Source organism: Polistes canadensis, unplaced genomic scaffold, assembly GCF_001313835.1.
Source record: "Polistes canadensis isolate GaletaPanama2010 unplaced genomic scaffold, ASM131383v1 scaffold_40, whole genome shotgun sequence".
NCBI lineage: Eukaryota > Metazoa > Arthropoda > Insecta > Hymenoptera > Vespidae > Polistes > Polistes canadensis.
This window is the reverse complement of record NW_014569587.1, coordinates 744,033-765,565: the sequence shown is the minus strand read 5'-3', so window position 1 is coordinate 765,565 and position 21,533 is coordinate 744,033. Positions and strand designations below refer to the sequence as shown.

General features: G+C 31.1%; 1 protein-coding gene and 1 non-coding gene across 2 annotated transcripts; both read left to right on the top strand.

The window, feature by feature from the left end:
• Nucleotides 1-4,474: 4,474 nt before the first annotated feature.
• On the top strand, nucleotides 4,475-21,118 carry LOC106784758 (ETS translocation variant 1). The gene is made up of 10 exons (XM_014744610.1): nucleotides 4,475-4,592; nucleotides 8,376-8,490; nucleotides 10,561-10,617; nucleotides 11,998-12,057; nucleotides 15,698-15,845; nucleotides 15,952-16,088; nucleotides 18,562-18,566; nucleotides 19,602-20,096; nucleotides 20,174-20,510; nucleotides 20,641-21,118. The coding sequence occupies exons 1-10, from the start codon at nucleotides 4,539-4,541 to the stop codon at nucleotides 21,075-21,077; spliced, it is 1,845 nt and encodes a 614-aa protein (XP_014600096.1). The 5' UTR covers nucleotides 4,475-4,538; the 3' UTR covers nucleotides 21,078-21,118.
• On the top strand, nucleotides 10,752-10,824 carry Trnak-uuu. Its single transcript has one exon. It is a non-coding gene; the product is annotated as a tRNA-Lys (tRNA).
• Nucleotides 21,119-21,533: the final 415 nt, after the last annotated feature.

Sequence of the window (21,533 nt, the reverse complement as noted above, 5' to 3'; positions counted from 1 at the left end):
TTTATAAAATGTACAATGTATGAATCAAAATTGATGAAATATTTTTTTCATAATTAATATGCAACATATATGTATCTTACTAAATTACATTCGTTAAGTTCATTTACTATTGGGGCCATTAAACAATAAGTATTTGATCTGATTCAGTTAGTTTCAATAATAAGTAATACTGTACCTAATATTCAATCTTAATTAAAATATGAACTCTTTATCTTTTTTTTTTTTTATATTAAAGGAACGTTTATAGATACTTGAATGCTCGTGACAGACAAAAGTTTTTCTTAAAAGAGAGGGGGAGAGAGAGAGAGAGAGAGCGAGAGATAGCGCGAAAGAGAGAGAGAGAGAGAGAAAGAGCGCGAAAGAGAGAGAGAGAGAAATAAAATAGGGTTTTAGAGAGTACATATAACAAGAATTAATTAGAGTTCCAAAGTAAATATAAATGCATCACTTATCATTTTCATTGTGTAAAATTTAAATAACAAGAAAGTATAAATATTTTCTATAAGTATTACACTGTTTTATAATGTGATGTAGGATTGTATGAAGTTGGCACTCTTGATGAATGTTTCAACGTTCTTATTCTTTTTATATGATCTAGCACCTTATATGTGATTCTCGTGTGACTGCATAATATTTCAATGTCTTACATAAATTCAAATGTTATGTAAATGATCTATTGTAGTCTTAACTTATCGATACTGTAAATTACATTATATTTGTCTTGATTCAGTTACGTTTAATAATTGAAAGATTTACATGCTTGATATTATCATATAAAGTATGTTGATGGATCACTTCAAATGTTAACTAAATGTCACTTTTCCATCAATAATTGCAATAAAAAAATAGTTTACTAAAGTGTTTGTAATTTGAGAAAAAAATATATTCTAATTCTGCACGATTATATCTATTCATTCAATTTTTCATTCTATCAATTTTTTTCATTAATTAATATATTCACTACATAAAAAAAAACTCAATCAAATATTAATTAATTATTTCTGTTGATAGAAATTGAGTATGTTTAAAATTTGTATATTACAACAGATTTAGGATATAAGAAATCAGGAATTATATATATGTATGTATAAAATTTCCTGTAATTATTATAATCCAATACAATTTTTCTCTTTTAGATTCACTCAGATTCTATCAAATAATTACATGAAATTTATAGCGGGAGGAAACTATTTTGTTATCATTTAAAGTGATACATTTTATGCAAATTTATTTTCAATTCATTGCGATATATACGAATACTAATACATTTATAAATTAATTATTCACTAAACTAACAAAAATGAAACAGATATAGATATGCAGTTTCTTACATTTTTTAGAATGAAATATCCATTTACAATTTTAAAATAACATTTAATTTAATATCAAAAAAGAATCTTTTTTCTGTCGTTAGCTTTCAAAAGATATATGTTCTTCTGTGGTGGATGGAATTGGACTATAATAATTAAATAAAATAATATAATTTTCACGTGAACAGATTACCACTGATAATTAGTACTATGAAAATGTATCAAAAATATTGTTTTGGTATTTTTCAGTCTGTCACATTTGATAATGTTTATGGTGTTAACTTAAGCTGCTAGTGATTATACCGGAGTAGATCATCAAATTGGCATCAATGCTGCTGTATTGTATTATTACTTTTTGTACGAATTGTATTTATTTGAAATTAACTGAAACCAAGTTGTACAATTTCTCAACATTTATTTGTTCTCTATGCAATCTTGAATTGTAAAAAGAGGTTTGACATAAAAGTATAAGTTATGTAATATACATAACAAATAAAAATATCCATTCATTTTCATTAAAAAAAGAAATTTTTAATTCTTCATATTTACTTGTATATCATAATTGGTGGTTTTGTTAATGTGTATTTTTTTTACTGTTATTCATTATTTCCTAAAAATGTTTATTGTGGATGTATGAATTTAAAAAAGCTAATTATAATTTTTATTCAATTTGGTAAAGTTAGATATAAATAAATACATACAGATTAAACAATACAGTTGCACCAATGACAATTGCGTTATCATTTTAATAAAATATGGAAATTTTAAGTTTTAGTAAAATATGTAACAATGTGTGTGTGAAGAGACATAGAATGATTTTTCTTTGATGGTAATTCTCTTTGTGTTAATGAATACAAGTTTACAAATATAAAAACGTTGAAACAGCCTAAAATGTAAGCATAAAAAGAGTACAATAATGTATGCTCTTTGTTATTCATGAACTCGCATTTTCAATAGTGTACACATTGTAGAAATGTGTCTTTAATCTCCCTGAGCTGTACAATAAGAATATACATAGACTATTTCATTTAGTAGTTATGCTATTTCAAATGTTTCAGCTTATGTTTAGATTATTACTCAGAATATAAGATATTCATTTTGTGTACTAGTATATATTTAATATAAATATCCATTTGATTTTTATTATTAATTCTCTAAAAAAAAGCTGGTTTCAGAAACTTTGCCCTCCACGTAAGTTTACTTAACTTGGGGATGCATTAATAAATAGATTTTGTAATATGTTCAATTAGAATTATTCTATAAGTTGTCAAGGGTTGAACGAATAGTCATGAAAAGCGAGTATAATTATCGAGTGGTACATACTGCGTGCATTGAGAACGAGTGAATGTATTAAGCTAAGAATTCAGTTATTCATGATAATGATAAACTATGTAAAGAGTTTAATAATACTTACTAATAAAATAAAAAATACTATTATAAATACAGTTTATGTGTTTAAACGTCTTATTTATAATTTTATTTTCTATATTTTATAAAGAAATTTTCATTTTTTAATCGTTCGATATTAGAATAGAAAATAATTAACACATATGTATGTCTTACTTTTATCAAATACATTATTACATAGAAATATGTAATATTCTTAAAAAATATTATTAATTGACAACAAAGGTTTTATTTATTGAATCACTATTAAACTGTTTTATCGGCAAAGCCGAAAATCATTTTTTATCATTCTATGTCGTCACTCACAACTTTATCGATATGGTACATTACGTTAAACATACTTTCTTTTTATTAAAATTATCATTTTTTAATTCGCGTAATTCATATATATATATATTTTTAATAGAAAATTTATAAATTAATTTATAGAAAGCTTTATATTCCAAGTATATATTACAAATGCACACATTTAATAGGAAAATGCATAAATATATTTAAAATTTGATTTATATTCGATTTAGTACTAAGTAAGTATAGAGGGCGTTACTATGTTTCTGTAACAGTTATTAGTTTTCATTTTTTCGAAGAAAAACCGCTTGCCAATATGAAGTAAGTAATATATATTTTTACAATAAAACTATTAACTGATTATATATTTATACTGAAGTAAAATTATTATAATTATTGTTACACGTGAAGTATATTATAAACGGTGATTTACATCTTCTTATTGCCTTTTCAGAATAAACTTATCCTCGGTCGACCGTTTACACGTGTTTACAGTAAATCTATAAATTTTATATTTGATTACAACATTAAGAAAACGAAAACATGTTAAAAATAAAAGTACAATCTAGTATCAATTGCTGATTCTTATAAATTATCAACTATTTAAAGGTATGCAAATATATCTATTTCTAAATTACACATTTAGGCTTTGTTCTTAAATATTAATTTTCAAATGAATCTCATTGAAGGATATTTAAGTACTTTTTCTTTTTTTCTCTATCCTTCTTAAATTAATTGTAAATATAAAATTTATTATGAAAAACATAATAGGATATTACATATAAATACGTTATACTTACTCGTAGTTTTTATACAGTATAATTCCAATGGGGAGCGTTTTTCCAGAGACGTTTTACAAAAATGTATCCAAAAATTCAACACGGTGTTATGACGTATACTATAGAAATAAGTGACGTAGAAAGAAAAGTCCATCAAAGAAGAGAAGTTCTCCGTGGAGGAGCTTTCATATAATACGAGAAGGGTGCATGCCGCCAATGAATTCAAGCTCCGCCTACCAAGCAGTGGTAGGAAACAACCCCTAAGTATCAAAATCCGCGCAGGACTGTTTTCGACGTCACGATGTGGGCGTAGACAGATCGGAGACACAACCCCTCGAAAGAGAGAAAGAGGAGGACGTAGACTAGCAAAACGGGGGATGTCTTTTCCGCGTCTACCCGAAATCAAATCACTCGATTCGGAATCAGTTCTCTTTTCGAACTTCGTGACGTTCGCGTTGACAAGATCGAATCGAAATCATATCGAGAGAACGAGAGTTTCTATTTTTATCTCTTATTTTTACATATTTTTTTCTTACATTTATATTTCTTCGTCGTTCTCTTAGTTAGTTTTCTTCTTCTTATTATTATTTTTTGCTACAATCGGATAATGGTGCTTTTCTTTTTCTCTCTTTCGATTTTATATATTTTTCATTGTTAATTAGTTTATTTCTATATATTTTTAGTGAATTTTTGTTTTTCGATAACGAGCGCGATAAATCTTGGATAACAAGGAAAGTGTTAGAAACGGTTAACGATGAACCTCCCCGATCAGGAGGTACCAGCTGCTACCGCAAATTTGGGGAGATTGGTATGTTCGTATTAATGATTAATGTTTATATATATATGTGATAGAGCGTATTAAGTATTTAATATTTTCGTTAATTAAATTTTATTAGGAGAAATGAAATAGAATCGAGTGTATTTTAATATTTATAATTATTATGTGATAATGAATAATTAATAATGTTAAAGTAGATTATATTAATAAGAATTTTAACTTCTTCAGGGAGATGAATTTTTTTATGTGAAAAGAAAATGATTTAATTTCTTATTTGACTTCTTCCTTAATTCATTTTATATCAACAGCGATTCTCTAAGCCAGGACGAATTGGACAAACGATGAATGTAGAGGAAAAAGATTTTAACGTATCTTCACATAGTAAAATGTTAATATAATAAATAAATTAAATGTAAACACATATATATATATTAATTTCCTTGAAGAAGTTAATATACAATTAACTCTATGTATTATTGATGTATTAAATTATTATAATTTTATAGTATTTGTTAAGTCGAGTTTACACTCAAGATTTTTTCCAATGCATGTATTTTTGTCGTGTGATTATATTTAGAAAAATATTAGAAATATTCACGTGCCTATACAATATAATTTTATTATAAAGTCTGTATATTAGAAAGAAAAAAATAAAGGAAAAAGAATAAAGAAAGATGTAAAAAAATTATATGTTGAATTGAAAAAAAAAAAAAGAAAAGAATTATAAGTTTATAAGACGTATATTTTTCGATGACAAGTATAAGAAAGTCACGTAGCGGGTAAAATACCACTGGTAAAGCTTTTGTGACCGTAAAGCCACTCAACGTTTACAATGGAGATCATATAGTGAAGCGTAACAAAACATAATGTACTTTCCGAACGATGATCCTCAACTACCAAATTGCCCTGGCACGCGACTCCACGCATCGATGGCTCGTCCCACGGGTGAAACCCCTTTGTGTCTTCTAAACACGTAATTGTCACCACTGCTTGAACCATTGCATCCCCCTTCTGTATATGTACGTTTGTGCGTGCGTAGATATTATATATATATATATATATATATATATATATATATGTGTGTATGTGAAAATCCCCATCATTTTCTCTACAGAGAAAAAGCTTTTAACGTAGGTTGGTCAGTATCGTTACTTTCATTCAAGTGATACATGTTCTATTATCGTGTTAAAAATTCAAACAATTTTTATATGATTAGGACTGTTGAGAAAAATCGTAAAAAATTAAATAATCGTGAAGATTTTTCATTTTAATTGCATTTTCTCTTTGCTTTTTTAAAAGTATTTTATTATATAATTGTTTATCGGGGAATAATAACGAAATTGTAAATTTTAGAATTTAAATGCTGTCGTAACGGTGACACATCTATAATTCTAAACCATGGGTGGTCGACGGTTACCCTATGTTCGAGAAGTATAGAAAAGAGGGGGTGAAAGAGACATCGTAGATCTTTCTCTCTCGAAATATGCTTGATTTATGTTTCTCTATTCGAATAATCAGTCGATTCCCACGTACTTTACTCACGTGCTTGTATCACCGCTTAATTGACTCTTGTGTTCGAGTGCATATGATACCAGTCGAATTTCCCATAAGGGAATCGAAAGGGGGGTGACCCTGCTCTGTTTGGCAGCTCGTAACATATATCTATTCAACAATGATCATCTAAAATGACTTTTTTTCTCGAAGGTGAAAACCTGAACTTACTTTTTTTTTTATATATAAGTAAGACTAATAGTATAAAATATATTTACTTTGAAGATAAGAAACTGTATCTTCTTGTTTTTCTTTTGTTAAGTTCGAATAGAGTACAATCACTAGATTGATACTTTTCTCGGATAGTTGGCCTGCTCGTGCTGACAAGTATTGTTCGTCTTCGAGTGGTTAGGATTGTCATTGTTTTCGCACCCTCTTTTCTCGAACGAAGGTAAAGAGAACATTCGTATATATATATATATATATATATATATATATATATATCAAAGTAGCTAAACTTTTTCTTTCTTTATCTAATTAGTAAAAACGAATGAAAGTAAAGATATTTGGAAAATAAGATAGTCAAGAGAAGAAATTTCGATTTAGATGTTTTATATAATATACAACCCTTATATCTTTTAAGAATATAATTCGTTTCTTGCGAATCCGTCGGATTCAAATCGAACGGATCGGAGGTCAGAAATCTGTTTTCGCGTAGGTACCATCGTTGTCTGTAAGATGACTTTATTATAAAGCGAAGCGAAGTGCGCAATTACGAGGGTGGGGTAGTTATGAGAATGAAGGGGGTGTCGAACCCTCGCAAACTCGAGAAGAACGACGGGGTGTTCCCCTTTCGATGTTCATGAGTATCTCTTTTTCACGAATGTTCCAAAGAGATGAACGTGTATGTTTATTCTATTTCTTTCTCTGTCGTATTGCATCGCATATACATACACACACACATATATATATGAACGCGTGCACATCTATCTATATACATACGAACACGTGCGTAACGTTACTCTGCTGCCGTTGCTGCTGCACTGACACTTAACATTCGGTTGGGTCATGAACGCATTCGATGGGAAAAGTCATAGGGGACCATACGTTAAACGGCACGCGGCAATGTTTGCACTTTCCGCTTACGAATCATTACCACGTTAATTCATTCGATTGATTTCATCATTGATAAAAAGAAATGTACAATAGTTCCTGGCTATCATATATTTTTACCTTTTCGAATAATGTATCACTAATTCTATTATTTTTCCATGTGAAAATTGTTACGTTCAAAATAACAATTGTCTTCGTAGATTATTCTTAATAATATCGCGTAAGATAGATAAACGTTAGATAAAAAGAAATAAGTATATTTAATTTCTTTTTTTCTTTTTCTTTTTTGTACGACGAAAGTATTATTAATGATTAAATTTAATAATACCCAGTAAATTAAGATTTATGTCTTGGCACGTGCCACGTAGATTTAACGCCTTACCACGGTCATTAGGTCGATTAATTTGCAAATCTCTGTTAATTAGTGTCGACGAAAAATATTGGAAAGTAAGAACGAAGGAAGAGAGAGAGTGAGAGAGAGAGAGAGAGAGAGAGAGAGAGAGAGAGGTGGATAAAAAAAATATGATAAAAATATCAATCAAATATTTCTCATTTTAACGTTATTAAAACACTACAACTATAATCGGGGTTAATAATAATAATAATAAATTATTATATTATTATTCAAATCAATATATATATAAATATTGTTTATGAAACAATAATTGTATTTGTAACTTAGTTTAACTTGAAAATATTTCGAAATACGTTCTACCTGTTGTGAAACAAAGTCGGAAACCTAGGAAAGGAAGAAAATCAGAACGTCTAGTCAAAATTCGTGATATCGAAGGCGCCCACAAAGTTATCGGAATGCGCGTTAATAACTGAGAATTCCCGAAACCGGTAATCAAGTTTACCACAAGATTGCTCCGCAAGGAAGGACCCATCCAATCATTCACCGGATGTCCTCTGTGCCGCATCTCATCTCTCTTCCTTTCCTTACCCTCTTTCTTTCTCACTCTCATTCTCTCTTTCTCTCTCTTCCTTTCTCACTTTTCTCCCTTTTCTCAATTTTCTTGGCAGGCTCGTCGCAAGCTTGTTTCTTCTATATATATATATATATATATATATATATATATATACATATACACTACACTTTGATTGGTTTAGTTTTATAAAATTGTATACTAAACGATTTTGTTCTTTAATTATTATGTAATAATACTGACAATATATTTAACACTGACTGCGTGTTTCTTTTTATTTCAGCCATCGGAAGATTATGGAAGATTAGCTGTATCGGTTCAAACTACGAGCACCGATTATTGTACACACAATAATTATACTACATCTCAGACGAGAAACGACGAGAAAACGCAACCTGGTAAGGGTAACACAACTTTAAGATATTATTTTTTCACAGAGAGAGAGAGAGAGAGAGAGAAAGAGAAAGAGAAATTTCAATATAAAATCCAGGTAAAAAGCGGAAAGACGTAGAACTAGATAGGACAACATGGTTTATCGATTTTTCAAGATGAAATAAAAGCTGGTGAACAAAATGGAAGGAAGGGGAAGGTAAGAGCGAAGAAAATTCTGTCCCTCTCTCTCTTTTTCTCTCTCCTTCCCTTTTCATTTTATGGTGTCTCTCTTCTGTAAAATTGAAGCTTTTGATAACATCACGTTGTTAGACTGCTTCTTCTTGCGGCTGTTCTATCAGGTCGCGAAGTTTCTAACATGTCTTCAACCAATATACTAGTAAACGTCGCGAACACATAAGAAAAGTGTATAGACGTAGAGGGCTCGATTAGAAACACGCATAAGATGTATGCGGTAGGAGGAACGAAGTGGGATACAGAAATAAAGAGAGAGAGAGAAAGAAAGAGAGAGAGAGAGAGAGGGAGAGAAAGAGAAAGAAAACACAGATCGACCCCCGAAGAGAGGCTGTCACTCGCAGACTGTCGAGTCGATATCTTTATATAGTCGCATCAACGACGATATTATTTTCTACGGTTCGTCGCTCAGGATTATACTATATCTTTGATGGAGAAACGATGTGGTCGAGTCTAGCAGGCAATTATAGACAAAATCATCCTTTCAATTGCCTTTTCATCGATAGAATGAACGGTCTACTGAAGTTTACGTTCATTGTAGTACCAAACTATAACATCTAATGATCAAACGAACCACGTGTAGGTTTATCATAACTATGTTATCATATCTATTATATTATTACATTTAGTAGATTTCGTTGTATACATTTGTTCGATTTCTTATATTTCAAGATCCTTGACCCAGTAACGTATATACTAGATATTGTATATATTTGTTTCTTTAATTCAATAAATAGGAAATTATCAACATTGAAAGAGTCTCCCTTGCGAGGTATGTTCTCATAGAAACAAGTATACAGTAGCGTAAACGTGACCCTCCTGTTCGTAAGAGCCCTATGGAAATCTGGCTTCAATGATTGACACTTTATATCTAGCATCGGCACGCTGTGGTGTGAGACGGCAGTCAGGATGGACCACCTCCGCCTAACTCAATCACCACCTATAACGCCGCAATTTCTCTATCGTAATCGTATTACGCCCTACCAACCGTTCCCATTCATTCTTCGGCTCTTGTGATTCTGCATTGAAAAATATTACAACGTCAGAGAATTTCTGGGTGGGGAGAATCGCAACCGCGCTAAGTATGTTACGATTCTTCGATATTTTTCAATCATCGACTAACCAAACCCCCTTTGAGATTTTTATTTTATTTAAAATATCAAATTATTTACTCTTAATCGTGTTTTTGTTTTCTTTTTTTTTTTTTTTCTTTTGATTGATTTCTTTTCTTTTCTTCTTTTTTTTTCTTGAAATAAAATGTATTCCATATATATAAAAATTGATGATAAAGACGTCGAATAATAGAATAATGTGTCGATGTTCTTGTTCCTCGTTGAAATTCTTTTTCATTGAAAGGATAGTCGATAGCAGTAGTATCATTATCTCTAAGCAATGAGCTGAACCTTAAATAGATTCGATTCGTTGGACGGGATTCTGCGTACGAACAAAACAAAGTTACCAACGAGTGGCTACCCATGGCGAATCTTGAGATCCATTAAACGCACCCCACGTCATACGGTGTCCTACAATATATATTCTTATGTATGTATGTTCTCGCATCGAAGGGTTCGTTTTTGCTTCTGATTCATCCCTTCGCTTTCTTATTCACTGGTAGGTCTTCTCTCGCACGTCGCCATTTTTTCTTTCTCTGTAATTATTTTTCTTATTCTTTATCATTTGCACTCGTTCATTAGACTTTTTTTTCAGTTCTTCTCTTGCTTTTGTTATTCTTTTGGAATATAACTGAATTTTTATTAAATTTCTAACATTGTAATTATATATATATATATTAGTTTATTATTTTGTTAATTAAATATTAAATGTTGTTTTATTTTGTGTTCCAGGAAACGAATTGTATCCTTCTCAAGATTATACGAGACAGGAATCTTGGCTCCACGATGGTAAGTCATAATAATTATAATAATTTAAAAGTTTGTGTAAATATTTTCAATTAACATATAATTAGAAATAAATTAATAAACTTATAACATATAGACTATGCATATGAAATACATATTGCAACTAGGTTTTCATAGCCTGGATAGCTCAGTCGGTAGAGCATCAGACTTTTAATCTGAGGGTCCAGGGTTCGAGTCCCTGTTCGGGCGTTTTTTTTTTCTTTCTTTTTTTAATTCTTTTTTTATTTTTTTTTTTTAATTTCAAAGAAAATATAATAACAATCAGGCGGCTACTATTGTCAGCTATTAGTTCAACAATTAAATTGAAAAAAGAAGCATATTATTTTTTATCTAACAATTTTTAAGAGAATAAAATAATTCGTTATATTATTAATTATATAATTTACACAATATATCTATATATATACATATTGTAAAAGATAATAATATTTTTAAATTCGTCCATACATTGTTGTTGATTATTTTGTAGACATTAATTAAATAATAATCATAGAAAATTTACATTTACGTATACACATACATGCCACGTGCAATTGACGACATTGTTTATATGATAAGTAGCTCTGAAAGTATTATTATAATATACCTAATGAGATATTACATAAAAATTACATATGATTTTTGAAAGTAAAGATTAATAACTCTTGTTACATCAATACTATTTAAACGCGTTACTTTGCTAGATAGAATATCGTTGAGATCAATAATTCGAACATATTCTAAAGAAAACCTGACCCTACTAGTGTTATTTTTCTAATTGAAGTTGAACGTATCAAAGCACCATTAGAAGATTAAATTCTAAAAATGACAATCAGTACCACGACGTGCTGAGTTGTTCGTTCATCTATTGTAACTATCCAATTTTTCGAAGTTACGTTTTATTTTTTCTCATCGATCTACAAGCTATTTTATCAAAAGTGCTATTAACCATAATGAAAAAAAAATCTTACATAGTTTGTTTTTTTTTTTTTATAGATGTGTTACGTATAAAAGTTTAGATCTTGATAGAAACTAATTAGGTACGATCATTTATATGATTTTGTCGGAATCGATTATATGCACCGTTTAACTGGTAACAACATTAATTTTAATTAGTTTTGATTAACACTATAGATATAACAGTAATAGACGCGAAGGGAAACCTGCGACAGGGTTTGAGAAACGCGTGGCACACACAGAAACGAACGAGACGAATTTAGTATAATCACTTTGATGAAATCTACCGTCTTATCGTTGCATACGATCAATATTTATTTTGTATGCACGTGTTATCTTCTCACAATCAAATAATATAGATAATATTTATTCAACTATTTATCAATATATATGGTGGTATCATATCAATATGTTTTTATTTTACAGGTAGCAGTTGTGAAACAGAAAATAGCGAGCAATACGTGCCAGAATTTCATCAAATACCAAGTTAGTGTACGATATTAGAAAATATATATTTATTTGTTAAAATATATTTTTATTTGATATTTTTATATTAAGTCATCGATAATTAAAAGCATCGAATCGATACATTCAATGTTACATACGAATTACCCGTTCACTTCGACTTCGTCGTAAGTAGATCTACAATTACCGCTATTTCTAATTTGAAGGAAGTTAATTTCTAAATGAATCGATGCTTCGTGGAAACGTGATAGACTCCTATAACTAACATACGTACGTTTACGCACTAAATTGACCGATCTGCATGTTGGGTTTAATAAATTCTAATAGGCATTGCATATATTCTAACATTATAAATTCGAGATATTAAAGAATATATTAATAATTATGAAATATATACAATATATTTTAATTAATTAAATTTTCATAATTAAATAATTAAATGTCAAATATTTCGATCATTTTCAAACATTACTATCTGAAATATAACGTTTTGATATCTTCTTCTTTTAACATTATATATATTTTAATCAAATAAAAACTACTAAAGAATATATACCTAACACATATACGAAGAACTAATTGATGAACAATTTCCTATGTTTAAACAATTATTGTGAAATATGTTTATTTATTTATTTGTTTTTTTTTTCAAACATCGTTCTTTAAAAATATTCCAATGAACTCAACTAAATATTTTGAAAGAGATATAATATTGTTTGTCTATTTTAGTCTCTCTCTCTCTCTCTCTTTTTTTTTTTCCTTTTGCACCCGCTCTCGCGTTCCTGAATATTCACTGCGTAGACTTCAGGTAGGGTGGAACGAGAAGAGAACGCAGGAGTTTTTATTAAACCAACGCGTTCGCTCGCTCGAGGGTGATTTCTTCTTTCCATTTTTTAAAGCGGGAGAGAAAAATCAACACTAGTGCTTCAACATAGGCTGATCATCGATATCGGATTATGCGAGTAAGCACTTTATATTAAGCCAGAGGGCTTTTCTTTTTTTCCTTTTTTCTTTTTATTTTAAACGTATCTACTTATATTAACATGCGGACCAGTTAAACGATCGTTTCCTGATTAATATCTTCCAGGTAGATTTTTGAATGAGTGAAAGAGAAAGAATACAGAGATCATATATTGAGATTGGAATTTTAGAAAAAAAGAAGGAAATTATTATTGAAATATATATGATAAATTAAATATGTCGAATTTAATTTATTTTTTTAACTAATTAAAAAAATGAAATATATCTCTTAACGATTTTTATCATTTATGGTATTAGACATATTGTTTATTTGATTATATAATTTATCAAAGAAAAAGGAAAATGAAAAAAAAAACATTAGTTTATATAAACTCTCTTTCTTTAGATTTATCTATGGGACATGGAATGAGTACAAATTCGTTGAAACGTATTATATTGTGTGATTCATATCATAGATGGAAACGTTTTGTTCGTTTAAATAACCGGAGGGATCATTATGAACATATTATTACACGTATCTCACTTCTCTATAGAATTTGCAATTCAATATTTGCCAGATTAATTTAATTCGTCGTAGATATATTTTTAATATTTTTATGTTTGTTCTATAATTGACTCGTATATATCTTACGATATTCTTAAATCATCTATGATCACATTTTTACCGTTAATTACATGTAGTGAAATAATAATCAAATGAATAAGTTCAACGTATTCATTAATTTGATCTTAATGTTTGTTATTTTATGTTATGTTAACTTGTTGTATCATTCATAATACAAGCAAACATGTTTGACGATACGCGTTCGAATGACCAACCCACAGTTCGAGGGGTAGTTTAAATAACGAGAGGGATGTATAAACACGCCCAATTACATTGAGGACTAATCGGATTTGCTTTTTTCGATGATACCATTTTCACTGATTTCCTTCAAATTTATTATAGTTATTTTCAAAAAGTATCAATGATTACAAAAATAAGTTATTAATATTTATACAATATATTAATTTTGTATAAGTTTTGAAATGTAATTTTTTAATAAATTGAATAATCATTTAAAATATCAATGATTAGAGAAGAAGATAATAATATTTAAATTAATAATACTAAATGTAGAAATATAAATTTTCTACCTTTTTTTTTTTTTTTTTACAAATTTATTATTCATTTATAAAATAATTCTATAAAGATCTGTTATTATTCGAAATAGTTTACATCATTTGTAATGATCGTAATGTATTACACAGAGGTGGTTCATCTTTCAGGCAACTGCCAAATTTCTCCACGAAAATAGATTACAATTTTGGTGCAATGAATTTAATAACACAAGTTAACGAATTCATACATTAATAAAACATATACCACGTATACGTTTGTGTATATAAATTTTCTATTTTTCTATACATAATCATTTATAATGAATAATAATTTTGTAAATATATATCTAACACACCACCACCACCACCATTATATTATACATATGTTAAGACAATTGAAAACAATTTTGTACGAGATACTTTATACGTACATGTATTGATAACAATTTGTCGATTTTATACTTTCCTCTTTTTCCACTCTCTCTCTCTCTCTCTCTCTCTCTCTCACTTTCTCTCTCTTTCTCTCTTTTTCTCTTTATCTCGTAACAGTAAACTTCCGATGTTTACAAATACAATGATCGCCGGAGGCCTCTGACTTACGCTTCCCACGGCTGGAGTCTGTTTGATTTATAGAAGGGCCGCGCCCCTCGTCCGCGCAAAATCGTCGGCATCCCCCATTAACTTAGCCCTTCAATCCCCCTTCGTTCCCTTGCCCATGTGTCTTCAGGTCTTCTCCCTTTTTTTTCCCTTTTTTTTTTTTCTTTTTTCTTTTTCCTTCTTTCTTCTTCCACGTGCCAGAGCTGCAACGATGCGTCTTCTCTTCCGGTTCTGGCACGTGCGTATAACTGAAGTTGACTTTCTCCTATTATCATATACGTCTTCCTATTTTCTTCTTCTTTCTCTTTCTATTTTCTAGTCTCGTCCTATTTTTTTCCCTAGCAAAAGAACCCAATAATCACTGTTACGCACTTGATAAACGATAATTATATGCATTCGAACGTAGGTTGGCCCCATTTTTAACAAATTCATCGAATACATTCATCTTTTTCTTTTTTTACAATTTAACGTTTAGATAAATAAAATTATATTGTTTTTTTTTGTTGATAATATATTAGATTGAATATGAACAAAAATTGTTCCTTTTATTTTCAACGAAATACTGCAATTAATTACGGCAAGAATTTTATAATGACTCGGCAGAATGTTTCATTTGAATATATTGCGAAGGATTAATATCTGTTTGTGAATTATTATAGATACATATTTGTTTATTATCTTTAAAACGCGTACAAAGTTCGTCCAAAAAATATCTATACGAATTTTACTTATGAATGTAGAATCAAGAAGTGACGAAAAATAATAATATAATAATAATAATAATAAATGATATATAAAATTATTATCATATTAAATAAATAAATATAATATTGTGCAATATTTATACAATTTTCTTTTTTCTTAAAAGTGTTAATATATGTTTGAAGAAGTATGAATGTTTCGAACAATTTAATTATTGATAACTAATGAACGAACTTTTTACATAGACTTCGAATGAATTTTGTTTGTTTTTTTTTTGTTCCAGATGGTTGCGTAAAACAAGAATCGGTGAATTGTGAAAGATCCAGAGAAGCTCTTTACCATCCTCAATATTCCGTTTCCGTCGCACATCCATCTACGCTTAATACTAATTTTCTGGATATAAATCCTAGTACTCCAGTTGATTGTTTCGTGTGAGTATGTTACAATAATGTATTTATATTGTTTTTGATATTACGATTATTTTTGATTACAATACAATGGAAAATTGTGTGTATCATCCTCTCATTGTATTCTTAGAAATAACAGGTTGAGCCCGCAGAAAAGTGAATCTTCAAAAAACGTTGCTGTAAAAGAAGAACCGACTGATAAGGGTTATCTCGAGCCGGTTTCTGTGTCCAGTATATCGTCTTCAATAACTCCAACTTCTCAGAACGGTAAGATTATACAAATTTTTATTTACTTTTTATTTTTTATATAACAATTTTATGATATTCTTGAATTATATAATATATCTTTTCTTTTTAATATTTTTTATAATATTCTAGTCTCTCCAAAGTATATGAAAATCTTAAATTATCTTTCAATGTTAAAAAATCAAACCATGACAAATTTCAATACAAAAGATTCACGCACCATTGTTCTTTATACGGGTCATAAATAACTGGAATAAGAGGGTGACGATTCTACTATACTATCCATTTATTGACTCATCATAAACCGAGACTAATATATTTTCTATGAGAAATGTTGTCAATGTTATCTCCTCGTTACGGTTAGTTTTTTTTTCTTTTTTTCTTTTTTTCCTTACATCCAAAATTCGACAGAAGTTTTTCTTCTTATTTTTCTTTTTTTTCCAAAGAAAATACAATGAATAATCATCGAATATCAAATATTTCTTATATAAAATGAACAAATTTTGATAACTTCCTTGTGTAAAAGGAACGTAAGTTTCTCTCTTGAACGGTGAATAAACTCATGCATTGTTCTAAGTATGCATAATTGAATAATTGAAGACTGCTTTCAACTCGAAAGCCGTGGAAAGCGTCTCCTAGAATTCAACGAAAGCTGCTGGGCAAAGTACAGAACTCCAGATGCTCTCCCGTGGGAGATTGAACGTCGAAAGCTCTTTCATGGTCCAGTAGTAAAATGTAACAATTCAAATAAGAACGAATAGATACAAATTTTCTAAAATATTCCTGTCCCAAAAATCACAATTCTCTCTCTTTTTCTTTCTCTTTTCGAGATATTAAAATCAGATGATGCGTTAAAATATTGATGCGATGAAATGTCTCAAATTATTATTATTCAAACGAAATATAAATCTAATGAAATTATAATAGCATTCGACAAGAAAAAATTATTCGTTTATTTCTATTTTGTTTCAAAAAATTAAATAAATTTTCTAATCATACGATAATAATACTCATTTAATTAAAATGGAAAGTGATAAATAAGGTAAACCAAGACTACAGATGACTATGAAAGGTTGAAATCAAGGTTTGCAAGCTCATGCTCCGTAATCCGTACGATTAGTCTTTACGCACACGAATATAACGAATCCTTTAGGAACTCGTTTACTATATCTATCCACCGACACGATGTGTATCGCGATACCCACCTACTTCCAAGTCACCAGGGAATTTTCCTACGGCCTCTCTTCAGCTAATTCTCCCTACCATTAACCGTTTCAATTATTTAGACGTAGTTTACGGTAATAATAGGATGAATCTTCTATCGTTGCTATCGATGATAGCTTTTTATTCGTGCTATTTCATCGTGTTCAAATTCATTATGGAAATAGGAAAAGGAAAAAAACACAAACTATATATATATATATTTTTATTTTTTTAAGAAAATTATATATACCTAAACTTCCATCGATGATCTTTTGATATGATTCAAATCAATTCGTGTGTTTATTTCGTGTAATAACATGTGTACCGATACACAAACACACATATCGCTCTTCCGTACGTTGCAAAATAATGAACGGAATAGTAATAACCCGTTAATGAATACCAATTGTCCGTGTTCCAGTAATTAATCCGTACGATTCCTGAGGATTACGAATCTGCGATCGCGATTAGTTTTACATATATAGATCGATTCAGTACTTAATTCATATCGAATAGGTATATCAATGCTTATCTAGCGAATGCACATTACGATAATTATAGACAATATTCGTTATTATGACGTTATTATTCGTTCTTGGTGGAAATTATGAAAAAAAAACAAAAAATGAAAAAGAACAAAAAAAAAACGTATTTGACGTTGGTCCAAGACAAGCCATTTGGCGAGCAAAGTAGATGTAAAATCGTGCTTGCATTATTAATAGAACGCAGCGCCGGAATTCGAGACTGACAATGAGAGGAAGAGAGAGAAAAAGAGACTGAGAGAGAGAGAGAGAGAGAGAGAGAGAGAGAGAGAGGGAATAGGAAATGGGGAGGGTGAAGAAGGGTGAAAACGAGCGATACCTTCTCTCGTTTCTGAGAATGGACGAGTGTAGGCCGTCCTCTTACGCGAACAACCCTCGTGTGCGCCGCCCCTGACCACCCCTCGTCTCGCAACCCTTTACCTACCCCAGTGAGCAGCAGAACGCCGCCAGTTTCATCAGTTCGTGATTAATTTTAATTTAAAACCACCCGCAAAGCCTCTGGTCCCGCTCTCGCCGACCTAGGACCAACCCCTTTCCATCCTCACTCTCCTACCCTCTTTCAAGAGAGAAAGAGAGAGAGAGAGAGAGAGAGAGACAAAGTGGTAGATTAGCCCTGGAGCTTCCATTCCCTTCCCAAAAGCTCTTCTCTTCGAATACCCACGATCCAACCGACGTTTACCCTGGCAGGTAAAGCAAAACGCCAGTTATAGTTGACTTTCGTGAACCTTCCTGTTAATTCTCTCTGTTAGGCTCTGTGGTATATAATAATGAAACGAAGAATGATATAACGTGATCACTCTTATTACACTAAAACAACGAGTGTAATATAGAATCTGAATAAAAAAGTATATATATATATAGATTAATTACGTATATTATATTAATTGTACATATTTTAAAGGAATATAATAAAGTTCAGGTATGCGGTTAGTATTAAAATATAATGATCATGCAGTACGTTGCCTTTTTGATAGAACCTTCGCGAGGTCAGGATATTTCATCGTAGCAACGAATACGTCTCGGCATCGAAGCTTTCTCAATTTTTCAATATTCCCCTGCACGACTTGAAGCGTAACCGGATTACGGTTCGAGAATGGCTTTTTTGGGAGCGATGGTGCCGGAGTAAAGGGGGAGAATGAGGTGGAGGAGTTGGGGCCGGAGTCGGGAGGTAGCAACGACGTTGGTGGTTGCGTAGTCGTTGATGGTGATAGTGGTGGTATGGTGGTGTAGCCTTCGAGAGCATAGCACCCGATTAATATACATATCGCACGAGCTGTACGCGGGATTTCAGAGGTACCACGACGCCAACGCTATCCGCTTGCTCGTCAGAGCAAGCCAGAGCAACCCCGTGGGCTTTGAATATCAACCAATTTCCTGCCGATATTTGTGTGACGAGCACTTCACCAGCGACGGCGCGTGAGTGCAATCGCCAATACGTTCCTCTACGTTTTGTCTTCCTATCTTCCCATCCTCCATAACGTTTTTTCATCTATACGGATCTTCTTCTTCTTTTTCTTTTTCTCTCCTCCCTCTCTCTCTCTCTCTCTCTCTCTCTTTCTATCTCTTTTCCTCTCTTTCCTTTTTCCTCTCGTTCGCGTAGTTAACGATCAACGTACGAGAAAAGAAACAATGAAAGAACTATCGGAACGTACATCTCTCTTAATGGATTATATGATTTTTTTAGTAGCAGAGATTCTAACCGAAGCTTTTTTCTTTTACAGTAAACAGTTTGATTTATCCACAACAACAACAACAACAACAACAACAGCAACAACAGCAACAGCAACAGCAGCAACAACAACAACAACAATATGCAATTGGTACCCGAGAAAGTAGAAGTTCACCGATACCCAGTCGACCAGCCAGTGCTTTTTCCGGTACATCTCAATGGCAACCACCTATTTCAACTCAATCAGATAACTTTTTACCACGACAAGAAAGTTGGACGTCCGATGCTTATGGTAAACGTAGTATAACTCCTACTTGGACAGAATTAGGGGTTCAAGTGGATTCGAGAAATTCGTCGTGGGAAAGACAAAATAATTGCTTGCAAAAACGAGGATCACCATCATCCTCGTGGAATTCTGAATACATTAGTAAGAGGCCATCTTCGACTAGTGCTACAACTACTTGGAGCGACGTGACTGTTGGATATCAACAACAGAGACGTGGATCTCTTCAGCTTTGGCAATTCCTCGTTGCTTTGTTGGATGATCCAACGAATGCACCTTGCATCGCCTGGACCGGTCGTGGCATGGAATTTAAACTTATCGAACCGGAAGAGGTCAATAATTTTGTAATATATTTTTATAATAATTTAGTACCGAGATCAACTTATTAAATCTGTGATCGTTATTATAGGTAGCACGTAGATGGGGCGTTCAAAAAAATCGACCGGCAATGAATTATGACAAATTAAGTCGTTCTTTAAGGTATTATTATGAGAAGGGAATAATGCAAAAGGTTGCAGGTGAAAGATACGTTTACAAATTTGTATGCGATCCGGAAGCTTTGTTTAATATGGCTTATGGTACCGGAGGATCTCCTGCACTTACTACCGAAGTCCATAGTAGTATGGTAAGAACGCACACAGTGTCAGGAAAGACGTGCACCACAAGTGACATCACTGAACTTGGTAAACATTCAACAACCGGTTACGGTGATGCTGTTCTTGCTATGTATTCGAACACGGCTGCAGGTTGGTGATCAAAATGTTTGTATTTATTATGTATTTCTATTTGTTAAGAATTCAAGAAATTTTAACGAATTATCGTAGTTTATTATTTATGAAATTACTTGTAAAAATGAACACTTATCATGTACAACAGTTTATGGACCATCTACCTTACATCATCTACATCAATACTTGGGTGCTAATGAAGATTTTAAGACACCAACGACTAGATATCATGCGCATTACTCAGCGCAATACGATAATCATCACCACCACTATCATCATCATCATCACCATCATGCTACTTCAGCTTATTCGGAAACCTTTATTAACTATGGTCGGTTATCGACATTAGAACATCCCCTTGATGTTAGATCTCAAGAACAACCAACTAAAACCTCGTACAATCACGAAGCAGAGAATATCAGTAGAGAACGAGAGAATTTACCGATCAGTTACGACGATACGCAGAGATCACAGTTACCACCACCGTCGGCAACTACGGAAACCACAATATTGGACAGTAGTACGAATTCTAAAATCGAGCAAGTATCGTATGCTTGTTTAGGTGTTGGTAGTTGCGTTTGTTGAAGAAGATATATAGAAATTTCTTCTCCATCTCGAAGGTTCATCGATCACGAATTGAATGTTTTTTGTGAAAAAAAAAAAAAGAAAAAGGAAAAATAAGTTTCCCTCATTAATGAATTTTTCGTAGATCCACGTGTAAATATGTTAGTTGTTTTACGTAAAATTTCGACGAGATGAGAACTACACGATATACTTGTTTAATTAGAAATAATTATTTATCGAAAAGAAAGGATTGACATTTTTAAATAGAAAATTTCATTTCTTTTTTATTTTCTAATTCGATAAGAAGATGTGTTGTAATTTATTCTGTAAATAGAATGATATAAAATAAATTCAATTTTAGCAGGCTTTATATTATTCAAATTAATTGTAATTATATTTTTTCTGTGAGGAATTAATAATTATAATGAAATGAAAGAGCCTCGAAAAATACGTACATATGAAATAATAATATTTATC

Excerpts from the sequence above, each read along its gene's own strand:
- LOC106784758 (XM_014744610.1), top strand. The coding sequence starts at position 4,539 with ATGAACCTCCCCGATCAGGAGGTACCAGCTGCTACCGCAAATTTGGGG. Across the intron at positions 10,618-11,997 it reads GGAATCTTGGCTCCACGATG|GTAGCAGTTGTGAAACAGAA; the intron begins GTAAGTCATAAT and ends TTTATTTTACAG. Across the intron at positions 20,511-20,640 it reads GTATTCGAACACGGCTGCAG|TTTATGGACCATCTACCTTA; the intron begins GTTGGTGATCAA and ends CATGTACAACAG.